Below are 23,703 nucleotides of genomic sequence, written 5' to 3' on the forward strand. Positions count from 1 at the left end.
CATCCAGTCCCTAGACATGCACAGCTTGTCCCATGCACTCTCTAGTCATATGTATAAGGGACTAAGTTAGAAATGATCATGTATTTCTCTCTTTCTCACTCTCTCAGCAGCCCACCGAGAACTCTTCCAACAGTGACGGTAGCTCCCCCTTGTTAAACGTGAGTTAGTCAGTCCTTGACCATTATTCCTCCTCCACTAAACTTTACAACTGGCACCACGCATTCAGGAACGTATATTCTCCTAAACGCAGATTTAACCGTCACACAGCCAGCATCGCTCACTCACTCACTAATTAGGAGAGATGTCCATAAACATTTGGTCACACAGTCTCTATTACATCTCCTGTAAAGTCTAAGGCCTGAATATTGAAAACACACATATAATGTGTCACAAACACCGCAGGACTGTACCACCCTCCACTCACATAATAATACAGTCAGATGAAAAGTCCCGGAAACACCTAAACTAAACCTAAAATAATACAAGTACAGGATATAATGTAAGAAACACCGTCTCTTCTTTTGGATTTCATGTTCAGAACTGCATTGGGACCTGCTCGGGCGCACGCACATAAGAATACTTCAGCACATCGGGGTTGCTAAGCTTTTTCAGGCTCTGAGATGAAAGCGTTGACTCTCTGAAAAACATCTCTACCGCAGCCGGTGTCACCACTGGCACAATTTAGGTTACAGCACGTACATCTGTTTATAAATCTTAAGAGCCCAGACTTGAGCACTAAAGTGCCCTTTTGTTTCAGAGATGACAGAGCAAGTGGTTGCCGGACTTTGTAATTACTGTGGTGGTTTTCTTCGTAGCAAATGAGACCAGCAGCCTTCAGCCTTTTAATTTAAACAGACGGCTTTTGGACGCAGCACCCCTGTTTTTACAGCCACAGACTGTTGGGGGGGGGGGTGTTGTGGGAGATGTTATTAGTTAATATTATTAGTTAATATTATATTTTGCCCAAGAGGTTATCATTGGATTTTTGTGACAAAGAAAAATGAAAGATCTTGATCTTGACGATGTGCTGTGAACACAGGGATCAGGCTCCACATGCAAAATCGCCAGACGACAGAAACGCATCAAGATCTACAGAGCAGGAATAAACACACGGCAGTCTCTCAGATCTAAGGGACGCCATCCACTGTATGATTTATTCAAAGACTTTCTTCTGCGCTCTTTTAGGCGCCTTGCTCAGCACGGAGTTATGAAAAAGTGACATGCTGGCATTTTTAATAATTCAGGCTACAGTAAGCTACACATGCATTTTTAACCACGAGGCGGTTGAGATGCTTCTAAAACGAGCAGAATCCGTGTCTGCGGTGTGTTTAGTCAGGACCCCAGTCAGCACGGGTGGACCAGATGAGCGCTAAAACAAAACTCATTATTCAGGGCGACAAATAAACGCGTTGCAGTGTCTCAACACTGGCCCTGTGTGCCTCATGATAAAACACGCTAGATGCACAGAACAACGGATGAACCCAAACCCGCTTACACTGCGACCTATGACAGCACATCAGCAGCATCTGTATGCGAGGAATGTTCGTCCTGGCTTAGGCTGCGCACTACGACGCGTCTCGCCCGTCCGCCGCTTTGTCGAGGTGTATTCCCGATTCCCACTGCACCGGGAAAATCACTATATAGCGTTTAGAGGAATCGCGTGCTACACTGGAAAATGTCTCCCATGTAGATCAGAAGCGGAAAAACAAGCCCGGCTGCAACCACAGAGCCACACTGGCGCAGCAGCCGGCGAGACGGGCGCCTATGTAATAAACATGTAATAAGAGCTTTCCCGCACCTGCAGACTTTAAGGGCGAGCACCCGCGCGGGGACATGACCGAAACAAGCAGGGAATGCGGTCAACACTCAGCCTCGCCCGGCGCCCCGCAGCAAAGCAGCGGCGCTCAGATGCTCCACGACATGTGCAGCTCCCAGGCCACCACCACCAGCCCCCGCCTAAGACTGAAGCCCTGGCATACCAGCAGCATCCCTCGCTTTGAAGGGTATCTTCAGTGCTGTGGCGCAGTCGTGACGCCGAGCGCGGCAGATACTCCGGAGCTGAACCACCTCTAGTGACGCAAGACCATCGCAGCCGTGCGTCTGAGACGCGAGAGCGCGAGAGCGCAGCTCCGCCGTGACCGAGGCCGCTTCTTCAACACTCACCCGCTGAAGGAAAACGCCGTCGCCCTCTTCACACAGACTCCGCTGCAGGCGCCGCGCCGCGCTCCGTCGGGCTGCTATGCGTGGCCGTACGTTACAAATGCACCACGTCTGCTCAAAAACAGCTCCAATTTCGACATCGCTCCATATCCCAGGAACACGGCCGCTCCGCACGACGGCTACATTTCTAAAAGGCGCCTTTCCATGGCGCGCGCGCGCACGTCTTCCACAGGAGCATCCTCCAAAGTAACGCTGGCGTGGGGTCGCCCACGACACGACACGACCGGGCGGGCGGGCGGCGGAGAGAAGAGGGGCCGTTTGCCCACAACTGGGCATCGACACGAGGAAGCGTCAGGTACGAGCAGGATGAACCAATGGAGGGTCGACTCGGCATGGCTAGGTCCCGCCTCCACGCGAGGCAGCCAATCATTAATTAGGTCAGCACCGTCGCGCAGGTGCCTCTCCCCCCCGCTCGCCCGCCAGCTCCCGCTGATGCTGTCGGTACGTGGAAAGAGACAACTTGATAAAATGGCGAGCCAGACGGGTGCTTAAAGACTTTAGAGTCAAACGGACTAGAAGAAGCTTTAAGCCGCATTTTAAACGAGCTAATGGCCTTTTTTACGACTCAGCGTCTTTCTTTAATTTGAGAAGGTGCTCTTTTGCAGGCTGGTCGGTCAACTGCAAATAACAAGCGCTTTAACTCAAACGAGCTCCTTTAAAACTCTCCCCTAAACTTTACCCCGACAAATAACCAGCGATAACGGACATTAACGCTCCTCGACATACACGGAGAACCCAGCTATGGATGCTCGTGTACAGCGGCACCCAGCGGCCAAACGAAGCACTGCTCCTCAGCAACCGCCAGTGGAGAACTGTGCACAAAGGTGTTACTTGTCATTTTCCCCCAAAGCCTATAAAAAAGTGTATAACAGTCATAAAGTGAACATCCCTGACACTGTGAAAAGAGGAAGGGGGCATCACTTTTAAAGTGTTTTCTGAGAACTGTATTGATACCGTTTTGCATGACTTCGTCCACAGTATTTGAATTAAATTGCTTATCGCATGAACACTTTTCAGACTGAACTGACCACAGTGTGTAAAAGATTCGCACAAAGACCTTGAGAGGAGACGATCTGCCAAATCAGCAACTTTATTTTACAAATGAATGCGATTTTAGTATCTATTGACATTTCTCCATCATAAAAAAGCAATTTACAAGCTCTTCAAAACAAAATTAAAAAAAGCAGCACAGACTGATTATGAGCAAAATATATCATTTGAATAAATATAATCTTATATTTCATGCTATAAAATAAAATTCATAAATGACGAGTTGTTACAGCATCGGCACCAGCTAGCTTCATGTACTTCATAGTTGTATAAAACAGTAGAGTTCTGAGGTTCACAGTAGGGTTTTGTGAGGTTGTATGTATAGTGGAGTACAGAGAGTTGGGCAAGAGAGATACTTCCAGAGCAAAAGCTAAAAGATCTCCAGTATTCCTCCATGCTGAAGCTCTGTGCTCATCCCATGCATACAGAAAAGCAACAACGGAAAAAAAAAAAGGCAGGTGCATCCAAGGCACCCATGAGGCAGACTGTTTTTGGGAACCAATGACTGAGGACTTGCTTCCCCAACCTGAAGTAAAAGTGCACAATTAAGTTGACTGGAACATACAAAATGAATTGCATGTCCAAAGTGGCCATTTCTGAATACTAGTAAGCCCTGAGATCTACTTTTTTTTGCCATATCACTGAATACATGAGAGTTAGAAGCTAACAGAATTTCAGAGACTGCTCAACATCAGAAATCCACTTAGTTTCTGACCGTCTAATTTGATCTGCAGTCCCAGCGCAAGGGGAAGTGGAGGAGATCTTTGTGGCTCTCAGGGAAGCAGGGTGTCCCTCCCAAGATCCCTTTCATATTTGACACAGATAAAAAGGTGCAATGTTTTAACCGGCTTGCATTGAGGTGGCAGATGGATGGAGTACAAACACAGACAGACACACGAACAAAACAAAAGGCTCCACTCATGCACAAGGCTCTGAATCCCATAGCCTATACATGGGCTGTGGACAATGACGACCACAAGACGGCCACACCTTAGAAGCATTTTCACTCAACTTGTCCAAATGTTCACAAAATCTCATATTAAACAAAACCAAAGATGAAGAAACAACAAACTTTAAATCCTCTCCTGATCTTGAGTAAGCTGGACTCCCTGACGACCTGAAACCACTCGTTTTGAGACGTGACGCTTCTGTAATTCGAGAGGCTGTCGGACAGCAGTAGGAAACTGCTCTTAAAAAGGTTATTGCTTTTGCATATTACACAGTGGAGAAATGTTGGAAGCAGAGAAACGATGGAAGACTTCAAGATTTTCTTTATATCTAATATCAGTGTTCATAAACTACCTGAAGTAAGTCAGCTTCATTAAAAGAACAAGCTGCAAATTCAAAAAGTAGTCCCACAACCTTCCATGTAAACACTTCTTTTGATTCCTGTACACGGCCCATACTGAACTCTTGGTTTTCTGTGAAGACTTGAACAGAAAGAGTGAACATGTATTCTAGTCATCAACTCGAGTCGGTTGGTTGAATATAATACAATTAGAATCATTCTTTAAATCACTTACAAGTATGCAATAAAACCATAAATTGACCCATAACCTATACGTATGCACTTTTTTTGTATATAAAATCATCAATAAATACACCTGACCAGTCTAACAGCACCATTTAAATTCATTAACCTCATTAGAAGATATAGTTAGAAATAGTTGAGGCCTTTATTTTTGAGTCCCATTAAAGAGGAGTAAGATATAAGCTAACCCCTTCTATAATGAATATGGAATATATGTTTAGATTACATTAAGAAGTTACGTTCATCTTAAGTGCATGCCAGACAAAAATAATACATCTAAATTACTTTCCAGACCAAAGAAAACCCCCAAAATAAAAATAAAATAAACCAATCTGCATTTCAATATTTCATTATATATGTGGTGACCACCATGCAGTACATCTTACATCTATAAATGGTCTAGCATGCACCTCTTCACCACTCTACCAAAAATAAAATAATAATAATAAACCAAAGAGTGGCTGACACACTTGGCAGAATCATTCTGGCAAGCTAAATTAATAGTCCGTGGTTAAAATAATTGATTTTTCAAGAGGTAGCTTCCAGTGTTTGAAGCCGTCTGATTGTCCCATTTCTTATAACTTGCTACAATCTCTTCCTGTCAAAACTGCATATTACATTTAATGCAAAACCTCTGCTACTGCATGTTAGCTCCTCAGCTCGACATAAAAAGCAACTGATAAATATAAAAGCAAAAGAAAAACGTTCATAAGCAAATGATCAAGGGAGGACCCAAACAAGAACATCTCAAGTTGATTAATAAGCATATGCATATAATCTTTAGGTGAATCTCTATACATATGGCCAGACTGAACTACATGCAGAAATAATACATAATACTTCCGTCCTCTGAAGATCACTTTGGGAAAGGATACGTCAGGGAAGTTTACATTATTTGTGGCAAGGCACAGATTTAATCGGAATTCCTTTCCAACTCGTTAAAACTTTCACAAATCATTTTACTGTTCTACACATCTAGAGCCTCGCCTTCGACGACTGTGTATGGCTTAATTGATGTTTATCTTACAAGCATGTGTTTTCTCATGAACTCACAATTAAAGAAAACTAGGAGAAAAAAAAAATTCAAATTCAAATCTTAGTAACTTTTTCTCCTGATCTTGGGAGAAACTCAGATGGCTGTTTAAAAGAGTGGGAGTCTGGGCCACTAGGTGAAAAACACTTTCACACTTTGCCCAGGTTCATTTGTTCTAGGGGCTGGTTTGCCCTCTTCAGATTAATGTGCGCCATACAGAACATTATGCATTTTTGGTTTTCTCTTTGGTTGGCGGCCAAAGCTGCATTAACCGCTAGGAGGAGTTGATAAATTAAACTAACCTAGTTTCTCAGACTGTCTGTAAAACACATGCATGGTGTTATTCTTAACCAAACCTGGCACTTCTCCGTGTTACCCTACACAGAGACACAACATGGGCTGCATATATAAGACCGGTTCTGTAACCTTTATTGCCCAAATAAACGATCTTCTAGGCATAATAAAAGTTATCCTACTTCAGGTGGCATGGGCTAAGCTGGATGGCATTCAATCACAAGTTTAGCATTTTCCAGTCTTATGAACAACGAGAGGAAAATTTGTTTTCAATTCGGATGGATCAAAAAATGATATTAATGTAAGGACAAACCGGTTTAAATGAACTGAGTTCACTCTGTGCCTGAGGAATTTATAAAAGAAAATATTAAACTATTTAAAAAAAACAAACAAACAAACAAAAAAAAAACAAAAAGCACCATTATGAAAGCCAACTGTATGGAAAACCAACCACTACTGTAAAGAAAAAGGGAATGCTGTCCAACCCCATTAAAAAATATCACACTTTAGACAAAGGCTATGCAACACCATTACCCCAAAATAAGTGCTATAGTTGCTGGATAAATATTCTAAACTATTCAACAGAGAATTTGATGGAAATGAATATCTAGCCTAAGTGGTATCTGTTAAGCAGGCAAAGAAGCCCTTGAGCAATGTGCAAGTCAAGTGTGTTTCTCTGTTGGAGCATCAAAGACCACAAATTACATTCTGAGAGAATAACTAACATGGCAGAGGAGTTTTGAGGGCTGTGAACTGAGAGCAGTGAATCACTCACTAAAAAAAAAATAAAAAAGTTGAATAACTACCAGAGATTGTCACTTAGACAAGCATATGTACTTCTGAACCTACAATATGAAATACTGACAGGAAATGCCCAGTACCCATGTCAATGACTTTGCTGGAAATGTGTCAACTTCTACAAGTTACATGAGGCTAGATATACATTAGACCGCTTAAACAATAGTTCTACAGTGTTTCAAAGACCATTTATGGAGATGCTAAGTTTTTGTGCCTTTAAAAGCCTAAACATTACACTATACTACTTCTTCAGAACAACCTCAGACACCAAAGAACGGATAAACACTGCAACCGTCCGTACATCTTTTTGCCTGAGCTATGCATTTTTCTCAGAAACCACTTTTAGATCAATTTCACCATAAAGCTAATGATGCAGTGAAAACCAGCATTCTTTTCAATGTTGTCATCCAAACACACGTAGAAACAGAAGTCTCACTCTTCAGGAAAATCATTTACATTCTTAAGCATTTCCAGCTCAACGACATGCTTTTCTAAAAATCACAATTGATAATACACATAAATAATAATGATTGTTAACAGGACTTTCGGCTAAAAACTAACTTCAGTGTTTGTCATGTAGACTCCAGCTCTGACGTCTTGGAAATCTCACACACACACACACACACATTTTCTAAGCCGCTTCTCCCTCAGGGTCACGGTGGAAATCACATTATCAAAATGTAAAAATTGTCTTTTTTTTTTTCTCATCTGTACCTTTCTGATGCATCGAAATACACCAGAAACCACTGTTCCTCTTATATTGGAATTCACCCTGAAGAAAAAGCACAAATCCAACTAAAACCTTTACCACAGTTTGGTAGGAAATAAATTTGACCTGTTTTGCACACAAAAAAAAAAGGACGGAAGTTATCTTTATCTCTGCATTGGCTAAATCGAGCATTTTCTGAGGCCGCACGCTTTCACAAGGCAGTACAATATTTGGATTTATTCATCAGGACAGAGAAATTCATGTCCTACCAACAGTGCAATGTTTCAAATTCTTTAAACTAGCATTTCTGATCTAGAGTCAACCAACTGGAGCTTTTAAAGGCAACAAAAGCTATTAATTCCCAAAAATGTGGCACGTGAGAACTATTGCAGAGACCTAGGTAAAACACAAACCACTGACTTCCAAATAATCCCATATTCCAGGCCATATCCCAGCAAAAATAAACAGGCTAAAGTGTCTAATGATCCATGTAGATTTTGGATGGGAAAGGTGGACACACATTAACAGATCCATTTCGGTCAAAATGATGTGGCAACTGACACCTACAGCTTTATATTTCAAATTATAATTATAAATGACATTTGAAAATTATAATCGTAAAGTGGTATGCCGAAAAGGTTACTACCTACGAAAAACCTGAAAAATACTACATGGTGCTAATCTCATTTATATAAATTTAAGAATTTGGCTTTATGTTCCTGACCTGAATAACATTGTTTTGTTTGTGATGCAACCATACAGTAAACTAAAATGCATTTTAGACTTTAGAAGTTTGAATTAAGGAGCTGGTTTTAATCATAATTTCTGGACTGCATAATATTCAGTGAAGAATTTGGTCCAGCACTAGAATTGATCTGCAAAACCTACAAACTGGCCATTATATGCTTTAAATGCCTAATAAATGACTAAAGTGAAAAACTGACAAAGGCTGCTCTTATCATTTAAAAATCAAGCTGATATTCGATTACTTCCATAAAAAATTTCTGAACATATAACACGAGCCGTTTGTTTTCATTAGCTTTAAACTCAGTTATTTACGTTTAACATCTACTTCCCTCTGAAAGCATAAACTCTAAATACAAAACCTAGACCACACTGATGAGAAGAAACAATGTTACATCATGCTATTTTGGGATGAATCCCGCTCCCACCCACCCACCCCCCCATCCTTGATGCACCAGGATGCATATTGCAGGTAGGCTGCAGGTAGGCTACACCCTTACCACCCTCTTAAGCACCTTTTTTCAGAAACATACATAATCTCTCCACAAAACAATGAGATCAATTCAAATTTCATACAATCTCTAAGGAATATTTCACTGAAGTACCAAGGCTTCGTGTAGTGAGGATGTTTTGTGCCAGGATTTTGCTATGTGAAGCATTTTAAACCCTATGAAACAAAACAAATGTTTTTTTTTTCTTTTTAAACAGAGGCTTATTCACTTCCTTTCAGGTTCTTGGCTATGAGGTAGAACCCGGTTGGAGTTGAGTAAAAGCTTACAATACTGTCTGTTATGAGTAAGTTACGTTGTATGATGAGGTATTGAACGGATGTGTCACACAAAGCTTTTGCACTGGCAGATAAAACCAATCCTTGTGAGTGATAGGCCTACTTCAGGCCACATGTGCAAAAACAGGTTAGGTAAAAGCATGATATGACAAGCATCTTATCTGAGCTTTCACATTATTAATTATTGCAACATGCCTATATTACTCTATGTTTAAAAACATGGAAATATATATATATATAAAAACTTGATAAAACATACTTTTGAAGGCCTTGATTATTGAGACCTTCTACCCAATTCTCTTCCCCAACTATGCGACTCCTTCCCTTTGAAAAACGTATTTCTTAAAAACATCATCTCTCTTTCAGTCCTGTTACACAAACAGATGACTTTCACAAAAATGGAGAAGTAGAAAATGCGCAAGGCAGGTTCATCATCCACTCAGCTGATTCTTTTAAAAACAAGTCACTGTGAAAAGAGCAACCTTTAAAGCTTCCTGTCACAGGACAAACAACCCATTAAAAACTTGACTTCTTAGTAATCACATCTGGACACAGGAGCTTCTTCAGGACTGCACTTGGCATTCTCATCGCTGATGTCATTCGCTGGCCCGTCATCAGCACATGGAGCTCTGTAAGTGACCTCTGAGGCATCCTCTGGTGCCCCCCGCTGGCCATCTGCTGCTTCCCCCAGAGAGTCTGTGTGGTTGTTGGCCTCGGTGCCTGAGCCCATGTGCTTCTTACGCAAGTGCTGGTTGAGGGTGCCCTGGAAGGGAAAGCACTTGCCGCAGATCTGGCAGTGGAAGGGTTTGTTGTCCGTGTGGCCACGGATGTGATACTCCAGCTGGTCTTTACGGGTGTACTTCTTGCCGCAGTATTTGCAGACGAAAGGTGTGATGCCCATGTGCAAGCGCATGTGGCGGTCGAGGCTTCCTTTCTGGTTGAAAGATTTGCCGCAGTAGATACAGATGAGGCGCTCGTTGTAGGGGTACCACTGGCTGCGCAGACTGCGTTCCCTCATGTCATTCTCAAAGGCCGTCCCTGTCGCTGCTCCCTCCCCATCCTCAGGGCCTGGCTTGAGCTGAGAGAGCACTTCGGCTGGGGCTGGAACAGGACGCTTAGGCCGCCTCTGAGGGCCACCGCGGAAACCACTGAGAATCGAACGAGAGGGACTAGATGGACTAATGCTGACAAAGCAGGATGAGGGGAGTGCCGAATAGGTGTATCCAGCAGGGGGCAGCACTGAACCATATGAACCCACACTCACAGCTAGCACTTGTTCCCCATCCACCAGTTCTGTGTGGTAGCCATCATCACCTGCCGATGAGCTGTCTGAATAGATGGGCCGGTCTGGTTTCTCCAGTTTGATGTGGACATCTGTCACTTGGCCATCCTTTCCAATCAGATCCACCTGTTCTGGCTCAGCCTCCATGGACACCTCCTGCTCTGACACACTGTCACTGCTGCCACGGTCAGATTGCCCCTCCTCTGCTAACTGTGCAGGGCCCCTGCTTGACCCCCTTACCTCTCCACAATGGCTCTTTCGTGAGTAGTAGGGTGGGGAAATCTGGGTTGGGTTTACAAAAATACCCCCTTCTGTCATTCCATTACATCCAGCCCGGGAGGAGGCACAATCTTCATCTGCATCTGCTCCACTGGGCATAGGGAGACTGATCTTGGAATGGATACCCTCCAGGATCTGTGTGCACTTGTCAATGACAGCCTGCATTTGCAAGAAGCTGGCAGCAGTGAGGAAGCTGATGACATCGCGCAGACGCAGTTCCATATGGCCCGTGTAGCAGAAAGCCAGCAGCTGTTCAAACACCTCAGGATTCTTGATCACGGAGATGGAGAGGCCACTCATTGTGCCCAGAGCCGAGTGGTCACGGAAGTAGGGCGAGCTGGCAGCCAGAACAGCCTTGTGTGCCCTGAATGGCTGGCCCTGGATGTGCACAATGATGTCGCAAAGCTTACCCTGGAGCCGGAGCTCATTGAGCTGGTTCAGGACAGTGTTGCTGAACTCGGGCACATCAAACTCTATAAAGCCACCTTCGTCCTCCATGACTCATTGATGTCTCTCCTGGTTTGCAGAAAACCTAAAAGGGAAACCCAACATGTGAGAAGGAAAGCCATTTCAATTATACATCCCAAAAATGGAAATGCAATCTAGGACACACAATATAACTACAGAACTAGTCATAAATGTTTTCTAAGACCAGTAGCTGCTCAAACCCCACTTGGGCTAGTCAGTCCACTAGCCAAAACTATGTTATTCCTTAGACAAAGAAGTATGCTGCTTAAATTGTCTGATCACATTTGAGAGGCTAACAGTTTAGAGATAAAAGAACACAAGGGTAAACATTCACATGAGGAATTAAACTAGTTTTGAGAAGATTGCAACATATAGTTTTCCTTAAAACCATTTTTGCCAATTATACCGTCATGTGAAAAAGTAAGCTCACTGTTTTTTTTAAACACCTACAGTGGGGAGAACAAGTATTTGATACACTGCTGATTTTTCAGGTTTTCCCACTTGCAAAGCGTGTAGAAGACTGTAATTTTTATCATAGGTACTCTTCAACTGTGAGTGATGGAATCTAAAACAAAAATCCAGAAAAATACATTGTATGATTTTTAAATAATTAATTTCCATTTTATTGTGTGAAATAAGTATTTGATACACCAGAAAAAGAAACTTAATATTTGGTACAGAAACCTTTGTTTGCAATTACAGAGATGAGACGTTTCCTGTAGTTCTTGACAAGGTTTGCACACACTGCAGCAGGGATTTTGGCCCACTCCTCCATACAGATCTCCTCCAGAGCCTTCAGGTTTCGTGGCTGTCGCTGGGCCACACGGACTTTAAGCTCCCTCCAAAGATTTTCTATTGGATTCAGGTCTGGAGAGTGGCCAGGACCTTAAGATGTTTCCTACGGAGCCACTCTTTAGCTGCCCTGGCTGTGTGTTTTGGGTCGTTATCATGCTGGAAGACCCAGCCACGACCCATCTTCAGTGCTCTTACTGAGGGAAGGAGGTTGTTGGCCAAAATCTCACGATACATGGCCCCATCCATTCTTCCCACAATACGGTGCAGTCGTCCTGTCCCCTTTGCAGAAAAGCATCCCCAAAGAATGAAGTTTCCACCGCCATGCTTCACGGTTGGGATGGTGTTCTTGGGGTTGTACTCATCATTCTTCTTCCTCCAAACATGACGAGTGGAGTTTAAACCAAAAAGTTCTATTTTTGTCTCATCAGACCACATGACCTTCTCCCATTCCTCTTCTGGATCATTCAGATGGTCATTTGCAAACTTCAGACGGGCTTTGACATGCGTTGGCTTGAGGAAGGGCACCTTGTGTGCACTGCAGGATTTTAATCCTTGACGGCGTAGAGTGTTACTGATTGTTTTCTTTGAGACTGTGGTCCCAGCTCTATTCAGGTCATTGACCAGGTCCTGCCGTGTAGTTCTGGGCTCATTCCTCACCTTCCTCAAGATCATTGATGCTCCACGAGGTGAGATCTTGCATGGCGCCCCAGACCGAGGGAGATTTTCTGTTATTTTGCATTTCTTCCATTTTCTAATAATTGCACCAACAGTTGTTGCCTTCTCACCAAGCTGCTTGCCTATTGTCCTGTAGCCCATCCCAGCCTTGTGCAGGTCTACAATTTTATCCCTGATGTCCTTACACAGCTCTCTGGTCTTGGGCATTGTGGAGATGCTGGAGTCTGACTGATTGAGTGTGTGGACAGGTGTCTTTTATACAGGTAACGAGTTCAAACAGGTGCAGTTAATACAGGTAATGAGTGGAGAACAGGAGGGCTTCTTAAGAAGAAGTAACATGTCTGTGAGAGCCAAAATTCTTACTGGTTGATAGATGATCAAATACTTATTTCACACAATAAAATGGAAATTAATTATTTAAAAATCATACAATGTATTTTTCTGGATTTTTGTTTTACAAAATTACAGTCTTCTACATGCTTTGCAAGTGGGAAAACCTGAAAAATCAGCAGTGTATCAAATACTTGTTCTCCCCACCGTAGGTGAGCACTTAAGTATTTATCATCCGCCAAGCAGTATGTATAGATAAATATTACATAACAGAATGCAAAACAAAGATCATTTGAATTTGCAAACATTTATTTAAAAATGAATTAACTGAGATGTTTTTTCTGTTGAAAAAGTTACCCCTGGTTTATCCAAGTGTTTCCTATAAGTATCTACCAGTTTCTGGCATCTGCTGGGAAACCTTTTGCCACTCCTTCATGCAGAATTATTTCAACTGTGTAATGTTTGTGGGATTTACAGAACAGCACGTTTCAAGTCCCCCCACAGCATTTCAAAGGGATTCAGTTTTGGGCTTTGACTACGCCATCCGACAACCCTCTATTTCTTCATTTGGAGCCATTCCTTGGTGGATTTGCTAGTATGTTTGGGATCTTTATCCTGTTGAAAGGTCCACTTCTACAGCCTCAACTTTTTGGCAGATGGCCTCACATTCTCCTCAGGCACACTCTGGTATAAAACAGAGTTCATAGTCGATTCTATGATTGCTGGCCCAGCCCTGAGGCAGCAAAGCAGCCCTAAACCATTACGGTTTGTATGAAGTTCCCCTGAACAAATGCAGTCTCTGGTTCTTGCCAAACATGGATTCTGGTACTGTGGCCAAATAACTTCAAATCCAATGCTGCTCAAAAAAGACATATTCAAAAAGCATGTTTTTCAGTCTTTGTTCTTAAACTTGATGCTTGTTTAAAGCCCTAGTCAGGAATTACTGAGCCACAGGGACCAGCACTCATTTACTGGGGTTTTAAGCAAGGAAACAACCAGTAACCACCATTTACACTTGCAAGTGACATATCAGTAATTGCAGTTGGTCTAATGACGTGTTAGAAATCCTGGATTCGAAGTAAGTACAACCACTGTACAAAAGAAAGCTGTGTTTGCAGTTGCAGACTTCTCATAACAATGATACACTCCGCACCATACTTTAATTTCATAACAGAAACTTTTCTTAGTCCTAGCATTTCCATTTAAAGAGAACATCTAGGTTGAAGATCTTTAAACAAGTATACACTTTATATCTACATCTGTACTTTGGACAGCAACAATCTGTAGTAAGATGCTGCAGCTGGACAATTTCACAGTGATTTGGGGGGGGGAATGCAGAGAAACAGACTGTACCCTATTTACCCTATTTTACAGAAACTCAGATCAACACAACGTCTTAAAGTGGAACGCCACAGATTTTTCTAGAGAAATTAACAGAGTCAAAATTGTTCACCATTACCAAATCAAATCAAATCAAATTTATTTGTATAGCGCTTTTTACAACGGATGTTGTCACAAAGCAGCTTTACAGGATTTCAGAAAAGACAAAGTTTCCACAGGACTGTAAGAATGTACAGAAACCCCCCAGTGGGCAAGCCAGGGGCAACAGTGGCAAGGAAAAAACTCCCTCAGAACTGAGGAAGAAACCTTGGGAGGAACCAGGCTCACCAGGACCAGGATTTCCGTTTGTCTACACTACAAATATCAACATTTTATCTGTGATCCATAATGACCAGTGAACTTACATGTGTCTTATAAGGTTTATAAAGTTTCTGGGTACAGTCTTTTCCTTACAATGCCCTGCATGTACCTCTCCGCCCTGCATGCCTTTTGTGTTTTTGGATTTGGCAGTGTTGCATCACGGTGTCAGCAGGACTCCCAGCTTATGAGAGTAACGTTATTAATCAGAGGAGCTGCCACAGATCACAGTTGCACCTCGCCGTCATACCCCATAAACTGGTGAGTAGCACGTAGTTTTTTTGTTGACACCGTCAATTTCCACTTGCCCTGGTTTCTTCTGCGTTGACGCCAGCGGGTTCAGGTTAAGTTTCTCTCTCTTCTTCAAACTGCTGCAAGTCATTTGTGTATTATGGTTCAAATCAATATGGCTGTATGACATTTTGTAAACAGACCTTATCAAAGACCTCCAAACATGTTACTAAAAATAGGTAAGAAAACTGTAAAAATTTACTGTAAACAAAAGCTGCTGCTGGTGTTATATCCGATTCAAGTTCCCCTCAAATTCATGTGTCCCTTGACAAATCAGGCCAACGGCAAGCAACACTGGAACTACAGAAAATGGAAAGGTTTATATAATAATAATAATAAAAAAAAAAATAAAAAAAAAAACGTTTTCACCCTTTTCCCAATTTAAATTCAGGCAAGATAACATGGCAAAAATAAGATTCAGTGATATATATTATTCTCAATTTGAGTAAACAGCAAACAATCATACCAATAAACACTTTTTGTACTGTTTGTTGCTGACTGAGTGAATAAGGTGGCCATACAAACTTTTTCTTTTTTCTTTTTTAAAAACCTTTTCACTTTCCATAGTTCCAGTGCTTGGCGTTGTTTCTGTTCTGTGAACGCGCACAGCTGTGGACCTGATTTATCAAAGGGAACAGGATTAAGAGGGGGGAACTGAATCGAATATAAGATCAGCATTAGTTGTGGTGAACAGCTGTTAAAAACAAAAGCACGTTACCTTGCGTGCATTGATCCAAGTTGAAACTGCGGTTTTGACAGGAAACACGAAGTAAACCTGGAGAAATAATTCATATTAATAAATATGTTTTAGGTCAAAACTATAACAAAACATAGCATTTATAACCATTTTGTGTTATAGCTTAATGGCACGTAGATTTTAGAGCCATTAAGTGCTTCGACCGTCTGGTTCCTGGTACTATATTGGTGAACAATTCTGACTCGATAAATTTCTCTAGAAAAGGTGCCTTTCACACCAAACCACTGAAAGATTTTGTTTGTATCTAAACCACTGAATGACTAACAAAGCTTGCAAATTATTGGAGTTCCCCTTTAACATTACGGACAATCATTTAATTAATGAAGAGGAGAAATCGCGGAAATCTTGCCAGGCTTATGACATCATCACACGCCTCAGCCTCTGCACCTCAGCAAGGATAACTTAGTCAGCAGCGGGAATTAACAATTAATACTAAAGCAATTACATGAAGCGCGAGCAAACACCACTGCAGCTTCGTGCATTTTCTGTGGCCTATCTGAACCATCATCCCTCTGACTGAACAAATCTAATTTAAACAGTTGTTGTTGGTGAAGGCAGCAGAATCCACTGCTCTAAAGAAAATTTCTGTAGGCTGTGTTTGAGGTCTTTGGCTTTATACACGCCCAAAATGATTGAGAACACAAACAGGTTCTTACGGTCACACTGATGAACTCCAGCAATCTCAATAAATGTGTTATTGTACATTTTAACACACATTTTCACAGTAAAAATGGGTAGAAATCCGAAGAGCTGAACAAAAACTATAACACAACCACCAAAACTACAAACGAAAAGGAAATGAAAAGTGGGAATGAAGACTTCAAAGTGTCCTACATGGGAGCGTGTCAGCAAAACGTGAAGAGCAAGTTGATAACTTCACAACACAAAAAGAGCAGTAGAACACGAAACCCCCTGCTTCTGTCACACCTGAATGTATCAAGACCAATGCACTGCTTCACTGGGAGCTTTAAAATGAAGCTGCTGCTGTGAAGTCAAGTAGCTAATTAAGCTGATTTGTTGAATCTGGTCTGGTCTAGTCTTAGAGCAGGGAAACGGTAATTGTGCTCCAGGCAAGGCACCCTTGCCTCCAGGACCCACACTGACAAAACACCAAACTAATCAGACCATGTTTTGCCTGGTAGCAGGAAAAAAAATGCAATACCACAGGTTTTGTCACAAGATCGTTAAAAAGATAAGTACAACATAGTATCTGCTACTTTGGCTGGTTTCCCACAGTTCCTTTATGTCTTGCTCTGATAGCCTTCACTGCTTGCCTAATTTTGCCCTTCTAGCTCCCTTCAGCATAATCATTTGCAGTCAGCAATCTGGGAACGTAAACACTTTCTCCGATTGCCAGAGCTTGCCAGGACACCTGTCCCACTACCCATATGTCTGTGTCCTGGCACAGTGAAAGCAAAAGAGGGGGAGCAGAGAGACATGTAGGGCAAGAAGCGCAAAATAATCTTAGAGGAAATCAAGAAAGAGAAAAGCATGTTATGGGTGAGTGGCTATAAACTGACAGCACACATAAATGAAAATGAAAGAAGTGACTAAGAAGGGGACGTTTGTTTGGTACGTCCTCCTTTACATTCTCCTGTCTTTATGTGGGCTGTAAGTTGAGCCTTACAGTGAGAGAGAGGCGTAACGGAGGCTGCCTGCCCACGCCATGTGTACTGAACTGAACTGCGATTTGACGAGCTGCCAGAGAATGTATGCTGAGTTGATCTGGTGGACTCAAGGGGCGAGTGCCATTGGCCAACTTCCAGAAAACTGGAGTCGCAGGTTTACAGCTCAGGATTCTGTTTTTAAGCAAATGGTAAGCTAGGTCTGTACAGTGTGTCAAAACTTTACATTACACCTTGGAATTCTTCTTCAACAGGAAAGCTGATTAACCACTTAAACGTACTATCCAGCACATTTGCTGTGTGATAACTGCACACATACAGAAGATGTAACGCACTATACTGTATGTGAAAGGTTAATAACCTACTGATATTTATGCAGGATGTTATAGTTGGCTTGTCCAAAAAGTTGCTTAGGTTCACTGCACAGACCTTTAGATCGAAGAGCCCAAGGTACACATTTAACATTTGCAGTTTAGGGAAAAAAATGATTTACCGCTTACCACAACATAGATGATCAGCCAAGACATGCGTGTCCAAAGTTTGCTTCTCTAGTTTTGTACTGGAGCTTGCAAGGTTAATGTAACAATTAGAAATATTGAAAGTTTATATTCAAGGCTGGGTATCAAAATAAAATACATTACTTCAGTAAAACAGTATTAAATTCTGTGTTGTTCAATGTCAAATTCAATAACTAAGTCTAATCAGCATCAGTAAACCAAAAAGCATACGTTTCAAAAATCAGGCTGGTGACTAACTGAAAGGTATGTTATTTACATCTTGCTGCACGATGCTGTGACCAGTCCATTTTTTTCACAGGAAGTCATTCTTACCTGTGGCCATCAAACTCTATAACTCCTCCCTCAGTGTGTGATTCAAAAAACTGTTCATATGTGCAATAACAACAATTGTGTGTGTAGAGTACTTAAATCTGGTGTACATACTGTAAATTCTATATATTGTCTTAAATTATTAGTAAAGTGTTTATTTTTACATAAATGGCTGCATCTGTAACAACTGCAATTTCCCCCTGGGATCAATAAAGGAATCTGAATCTGAATTTTTGCAACCCATTAAAAAAATTAAGAACAAAAAGAACCCCCCCCCCAACAAATATAACTTTTGCATTTAAAAAAAGAGCAAAAATTATTAATAAGGTGAAGATATCGGTGCTGGAGCTCAAACTATATTCTCAAACAGATTCGCTTAATTACAAAAATGGACAGACCGTGATCAAATTTGGGCTTATAATGGCTATTTCTACTGTTTTTAATCTAGAAGAGGTCTATTTTCATAGGTGCATCCCTAATGCTGTCATTACTGTGTGCCGATACCAACATTCAATACATTTTATGTACATATCCTCCAATGTCAAAACCAAGGCATCATGAACATCTGTAAAACGTAGAAAGTAGGACCAAATCTACCCGGATTAGTAGTATGAAGGAACATAATTTATTTCTACAGGGTTACAAATGCAGTAAAATGAATAAAATGCAGACATTTTAGCACAGTAGCCCAGTGTCACCTAAACATCCTACTCTTTCAGAGCACCGTAAACACGTTATAGAACATGGGTTTGAAATTCCGGTCCAGACTAAACATCGGTCTGATGGCCATATATCTTTTTAGAACATCTTTGAAAGTGGCTGGATGAACTGTTATACTGGTTGAAATTCTTCAGATATGAGCCCCGTCATAACCCTGGTACCAGTATGCCACTTATAATCGCCATGCTTCCACAAAAGGACTGCCTTTTAGCAGCTGCCTAACTCAGTTGGCTGAGCGCAAGAAGCCATAGACCTGTGCAGGTGCCAGAATTAAACTGTTGCCTCACTGGAGGTGGGACAGAAAATTTGAATAAGAAACTTCAGACGTGAACAACATTTAGCAGTTTTTGCTGGGAATGTGGGTCTAGTGTTAAAAATCTACATTTACATTTACGGCATTTGGCTGACGCTCTTATCCAGAGCGACTTACAGCTTGATCATTTTACACAGGCAGGCCAAGGCGGTGTTAGGAGTCTTGCCCAAGGACTCTATTGGTATAGTGTAGGGTGTTTACCCAGGTAGGGATTGAACCCCAGTCTACAGTGTAGATGGCAGAGGTGTTACCCACTACACTAACCAACCAATCTATATTTACTTTGCACGTTTAAGTTGCTCTATTAATCCCTAGATAACAACATACACTTTCAGAAACCACATAAGCAAGTCTATCTGAGATTACTTAAGAACTTGAGGCACTATGTGGAAAATGCGCGATGATGTAAGCATGCAGTTTGCGCAATGCTCCTCGGAAGTAACATTAGCCTCAAAACTCCACCAAAAAATTGAAGAAACATAAATCAAACGTCTTGTCTAATTAACTACAGTAGAGATAATTGTAAAACTGTAAACTATTTTTTTGCTGAACTATTACTTTATGGTATCATGTATATACAGATATGTAAAGTGTTAACTCTGGCATTAATGTAGACCTTCCCTTAGCAGCTGGTGACCCCAAACTCAGCCTTGAAGACAATCTTTTCAGATTTACAAGATAATTTGCAGGATTTCTCCATATAAAATTGAGCCCCTTACAGGAAAATATCCAAACCCCTTTTTCTGAGGACTGCCATTCACTAGGTTTTAAGGGTTGCACTTGGCGCCTCATATCAGGTCAATGCAGTACTGCTGTCCAGATCTTGGAATGAGGTCAATCCAGCACAAACTGGGCTTTCAGCCGAATGGGGCTGAATTTTTGCTTGTACCTGTGCTCTCTCATGAAAAAGACATACTATTAAAATGTACTGATAGATAAATCCTACAGAGCGCTCACTTGGAACAGGGCTGTTTGTAAAGCTGCTTTGTGACAACATCAGTTGTAAAAAGCGCTATATAAATAAATTTGATTTGATTTGATATTATGACTACAAAAAAAATATCAGAATTAAGGAGTGAGAAATTAAAGATAAAGCAACTGAAGGAAAGAAGCATTAGGAATCTAATAGTGAAAACATCATCAGCATGAGGAAACTAAGTGCTGCTGAAGGCCTGCTTCAAGATAAGCAGCATTTAGTCTATTCTGCAAAACAGCCAGCTTGGCCAGTACTGCCAAAAAAGCTTAACAAGCAAGGTCTGGCAGGAGGTACTTTGATAGGCCATAGAGGGGAAAAAAAAAAAAAAAGTATGAAAAACAACCGAGACAGCTGGCAGTTCTCTAGGAAACCTTTTCAGTGGTAAAGGTGACGGACGTGCTTAAAACAGATAAAATGATCTTACATAAGGGTCACCTGGCAATTAAAAACATACTTTTTTGCAAAAGTCTGAAAAATATTCCCCTAATCAATTAACAACCAACTCAAAGTATTCGCTGCATCACTCAAAAAAAAAAGGAAAAAGCAACAAAAATTAGCTGTCAGAAATCTTAGCACAAATAAATGATGGCATCACGCAGCCTGCTTTATGTACTGTACAATCAATGTCCATTTTTCTGCTCTAAAACCAATCTGCTTCTTCTGCGGATGCCATTAGCAGCCATTCACTGAGTCTAGCTATTTTGATGGCAAGAAAAGCTGATAGCTGAGCTAGATCAAAGGAAATTGCTGCACAAATTCAAAAGGATAATTAAGAATGGCTATAGCAGGCCTGGCTGGGGAAATCAGGCTTTGCATATCTAACAGGCATAATCACAGGGGATAAAAATATCACCAATTCACTCTCTTTCGCACTGTGTCCGCAGGTCAAAGCCATTCTTTCTTCTTCCCTTGTTGCTGTGGACTGAAGTTGGCCAAGACACAAGTATTCAAAGCCCATTGGGTTGAAACACAAGATCCGGAAAATTCATAATCTTTTCAGCAGCCTGTTCTTCACTGTAGATGGCAATTCACCAATGCTAAGACATTCGGCTTTTCTGACAAAGACAATGTTAACAGACAAATGCAAGATCGTCTTTGATAAAAGCAGATAAGACAGATAAAACCACAGGCTGCACGTTGATTGCCGACAGCAGAACTTGCACCAAAAAACATTTTACAGCTTGTTCTAAAGAACCATAGCCATAAAACCTTAAGGTTTACCAGGTGCAAAGCAATAATGCCTACTCATGCACAAGGCTTAATTGGTTTGGCTCCATCTGTTCTGACAAGCCCTGCAGGGAAAACGGTAAGAAACGTTGACTGGGTGGGACGTGCACGTCTCCCACAACACCACAATGCACCTACCTATAGGAGTCATATGGAACGAAACCAGGAACTTAAGACTTCCTGTAAAAATACTGAGATTAGGCACAACAAAGCCCTGGAAAGGCAAACGAGGAATCAAGTCTAAGAGGACAGTTTCTAGCCAAGTATCTTGCCCAGCCTGATGATAAACATTGGCTAACAGTGATTGGTATTTTTTCCAGTTTAACAAAAGCTTTGCTATGAATCTTACAGGACTACGTGGGGTCTGTTTGGAAAAGCCAGATCTCTTTAGAAAAGGAAAAAAGTAAGCCAAGCGAACCTTCAGATGATCCAGCTGCACTGGATGACGCTCTATCGCTCAACGCCACCACGTCGTGCTTTGTACATCATTTCATGCTTGTAAGCAGCTGAAAACTCGGTTTCTCTCCGTGCAGCTCTTCGAGATCACCACATCACCTCAGATAACGACGTGACGGGGCAAGCAATCTCTCGCAGATGCAGCCCTAATGTCATGAAATATGACCTCTAGAAATCAGCCTGAGACTCTAAACTTGACTCATTTCTACACGATGTGCCGTGCGAAAAATCAGCGCTTTCAGACCCGAAAATCAGTAAGATCGCAACTTCACGTGGAAGAACAGAATTGAGGAAAAAAAGCTAAAGGCCAGATCGTAAAAAGGAAGTCTGCTAAAAGTGAAACAAACTTCCACCCACCGTGTACACGACAAACACGTTAGCTGGTCCGTGCTACGTATATGCATGTATGTAGTTAAATACCAGTCAACAAGTCCACATCCTTCAAAACAAGCAGACACCCCGAGTCACATTCTTCTCTAGGCACTGCCCATATCAGCACCATTTCATAGTGCAGTGATTAACTGAAGGCGACGCCTCTGAACCACTCAGTAGGAGTTTCCCCCCCACTCTGTAAGAGTTTGCTGCACTGTAGGGACATATAAATATATACCCGTTTCCCATAAGCAATAGACGAGGCCAAGGTTTGTAGGTTAAGGTTTGGTGGTTCTTCCCGATCCATGCACCCAACACTGCGGACGCGGACTGGTTAGCTAAACCCCGAACAGGAGAAACTGGCCCACTTAGAGGGCGGCTGACCACACACTGCAACTACTTCGAAAGAATGATAGCTAGCTAAAGACAACGAGCAAGTTGACAACATTTACGTGAAACTTAAGACATGTCGTTTGGAATTAGGGTAACGTTAGCGAGAAGGTCGCTTCCTCGCAAACTAACGTTAACGTTAAGCCAGCTCGCCAGCGGTTTGGGTGTCGATAGGTTTCCAGTTAGCCACTTAGCTAAGGCCACTGGCAGACTGGGAGGTGTTAAGCATTTCGTGAAAATGTATTTAAGCAAACTTAGCCAGGTAACGTTAGCCACCTAGCTTTCGTTAGCTCGTTAGCTCTGGCCAAACTCACGGAATGCCAACAGAAAGCTAGCTAGCGTTAGTTAGCTAGCGAGCTAGGTTAACTCTGGAACTAGACATAGACGAAATCAGTCTCTTGCGCTGTAATATAGCCAATAGTCTGATTAAAGCAGAGCGACGTTGACATTATCCACATATTACCCTCTCCGGATCAAACGCTGTCCATTCCCCCGCAGCGAGTCGTTGGGCTCCAGCCTGGCCTCCTCCTTCCCCCAGCTGTGTTCCGCCGCCGCTGCTGCTGCTGTAGCGACGTACGACTCGCGAACGAATCGTTCATTTGAGCCGATTCTTTTAAATAAACCCATTGAACTCTCACGGAAAACAGACTCGATTTTTTCGGGTTTTTTTGCGGCGTCTAAGCAACGTTAACGCCCATTTTATAAATTAGAGGATTATAATAGAGTTCGGATTTACATTTACAGCATTTAGCAGACCCTCTTATCCAAAGCGACTTACAATACGTAATTTGCCCATCTTCACCTTACAAAACGCCACACCGCAGCAATAGTTTTGTACATACTCTTGCGTAATTCATACTGTGTAGTCCTGAGCGCAAAGCCCGTCTTATATGTTGCGCCAGCCCCACGCTGTTCAGCGACTCGGCTTATCGATCATACTCGCCCCCGACGAACCGAAAATGAATCGGTTGAATCGGACTTTAGATTCACTGAAATCGGCGGTTCAACGAGTCGGTTCTCCACCGGAAGCGAATGCGCCTGCTTTCAAGAGAGCTC

At 42.0% G+C, this 23,703-nt stretch overlaps 2 protein-coding genes across 5 annotated transcripts in view; both read right to left on the reverse strand.

Annotated features, from left to right (window-relative positions):
- ralgps1 (Ral GEF with PH domain and SH3 binding motif 1) overlaps positions 1-2,514 on the reverse strand; it is a 154,771-nt gene extending 152,257 nt beyond the window's left edge. Inside the window, exon 1 of one of the 2 annotated variants that reach the window (XM_017684597.2) lies at positions 2,164-2,514. The gene's annotated coding sequence lies outside the window, so the exon portion shown is untranslated. Of the gene's footprint in view, positions 1-1,798; positions 2,132-2,163 lie in introns of those variants that run through there. The other variant, XM_017684598.2, reaches the window with a different exon arrangement.
- A 773-nt stretch (positions 2,515-3,287) lies between these two features.
- zbtb34 (zinc finger and BTB domain containing 34) overlaps positions 3,288-23,703 on the reverse strand; it is a 20,638-nt gene continuing 222 nt past the window's right edge. The window contains exons 1-3 of one of the 3 annotated variants that reach the window (XM_037536181.1): positions 23,111-23,240; positions 15,703-15,759; positions 3,288-11,259 (exon numbers count right to left, since the gene is read on the reverse strand). In XM_037536181.1, the coding sequence (XP_037392078.1) occupies positions 9,699-11,225 (1,527 nt within the window). In that variant the 5' untranslated portion in view covers positions 11,226-11,259; positions 15,703-15,759; positions 23,111-23,240 and the 3' untranslated portion in view covers positions 3,288-9,698. Of the gene's footprint in view, positions 11,260-15,702; positions 15,760-23,110; positions 23,241-23,703 lie in introns of those variants that run through there. The other 2 variants (XM_037536182.1, XM_037536183.1) reach the window with 2 other exon arrangements.

This window comes from Pygocentrus nattereri, chromosome 29 (genome assembly GCF_015220715.1).
Source record: "Pygocentrus nattereri isolate fPygNat1 chromosome 29, fPygNat1.pri, whole genome shotgun sequence".
Lineage (NCBI taxonomy): Eukaryota > Metazoa > Chordata > Actinopteri > Characiformes > Serrasalmidae > Pygocentrus > Pygocentrus nattereri.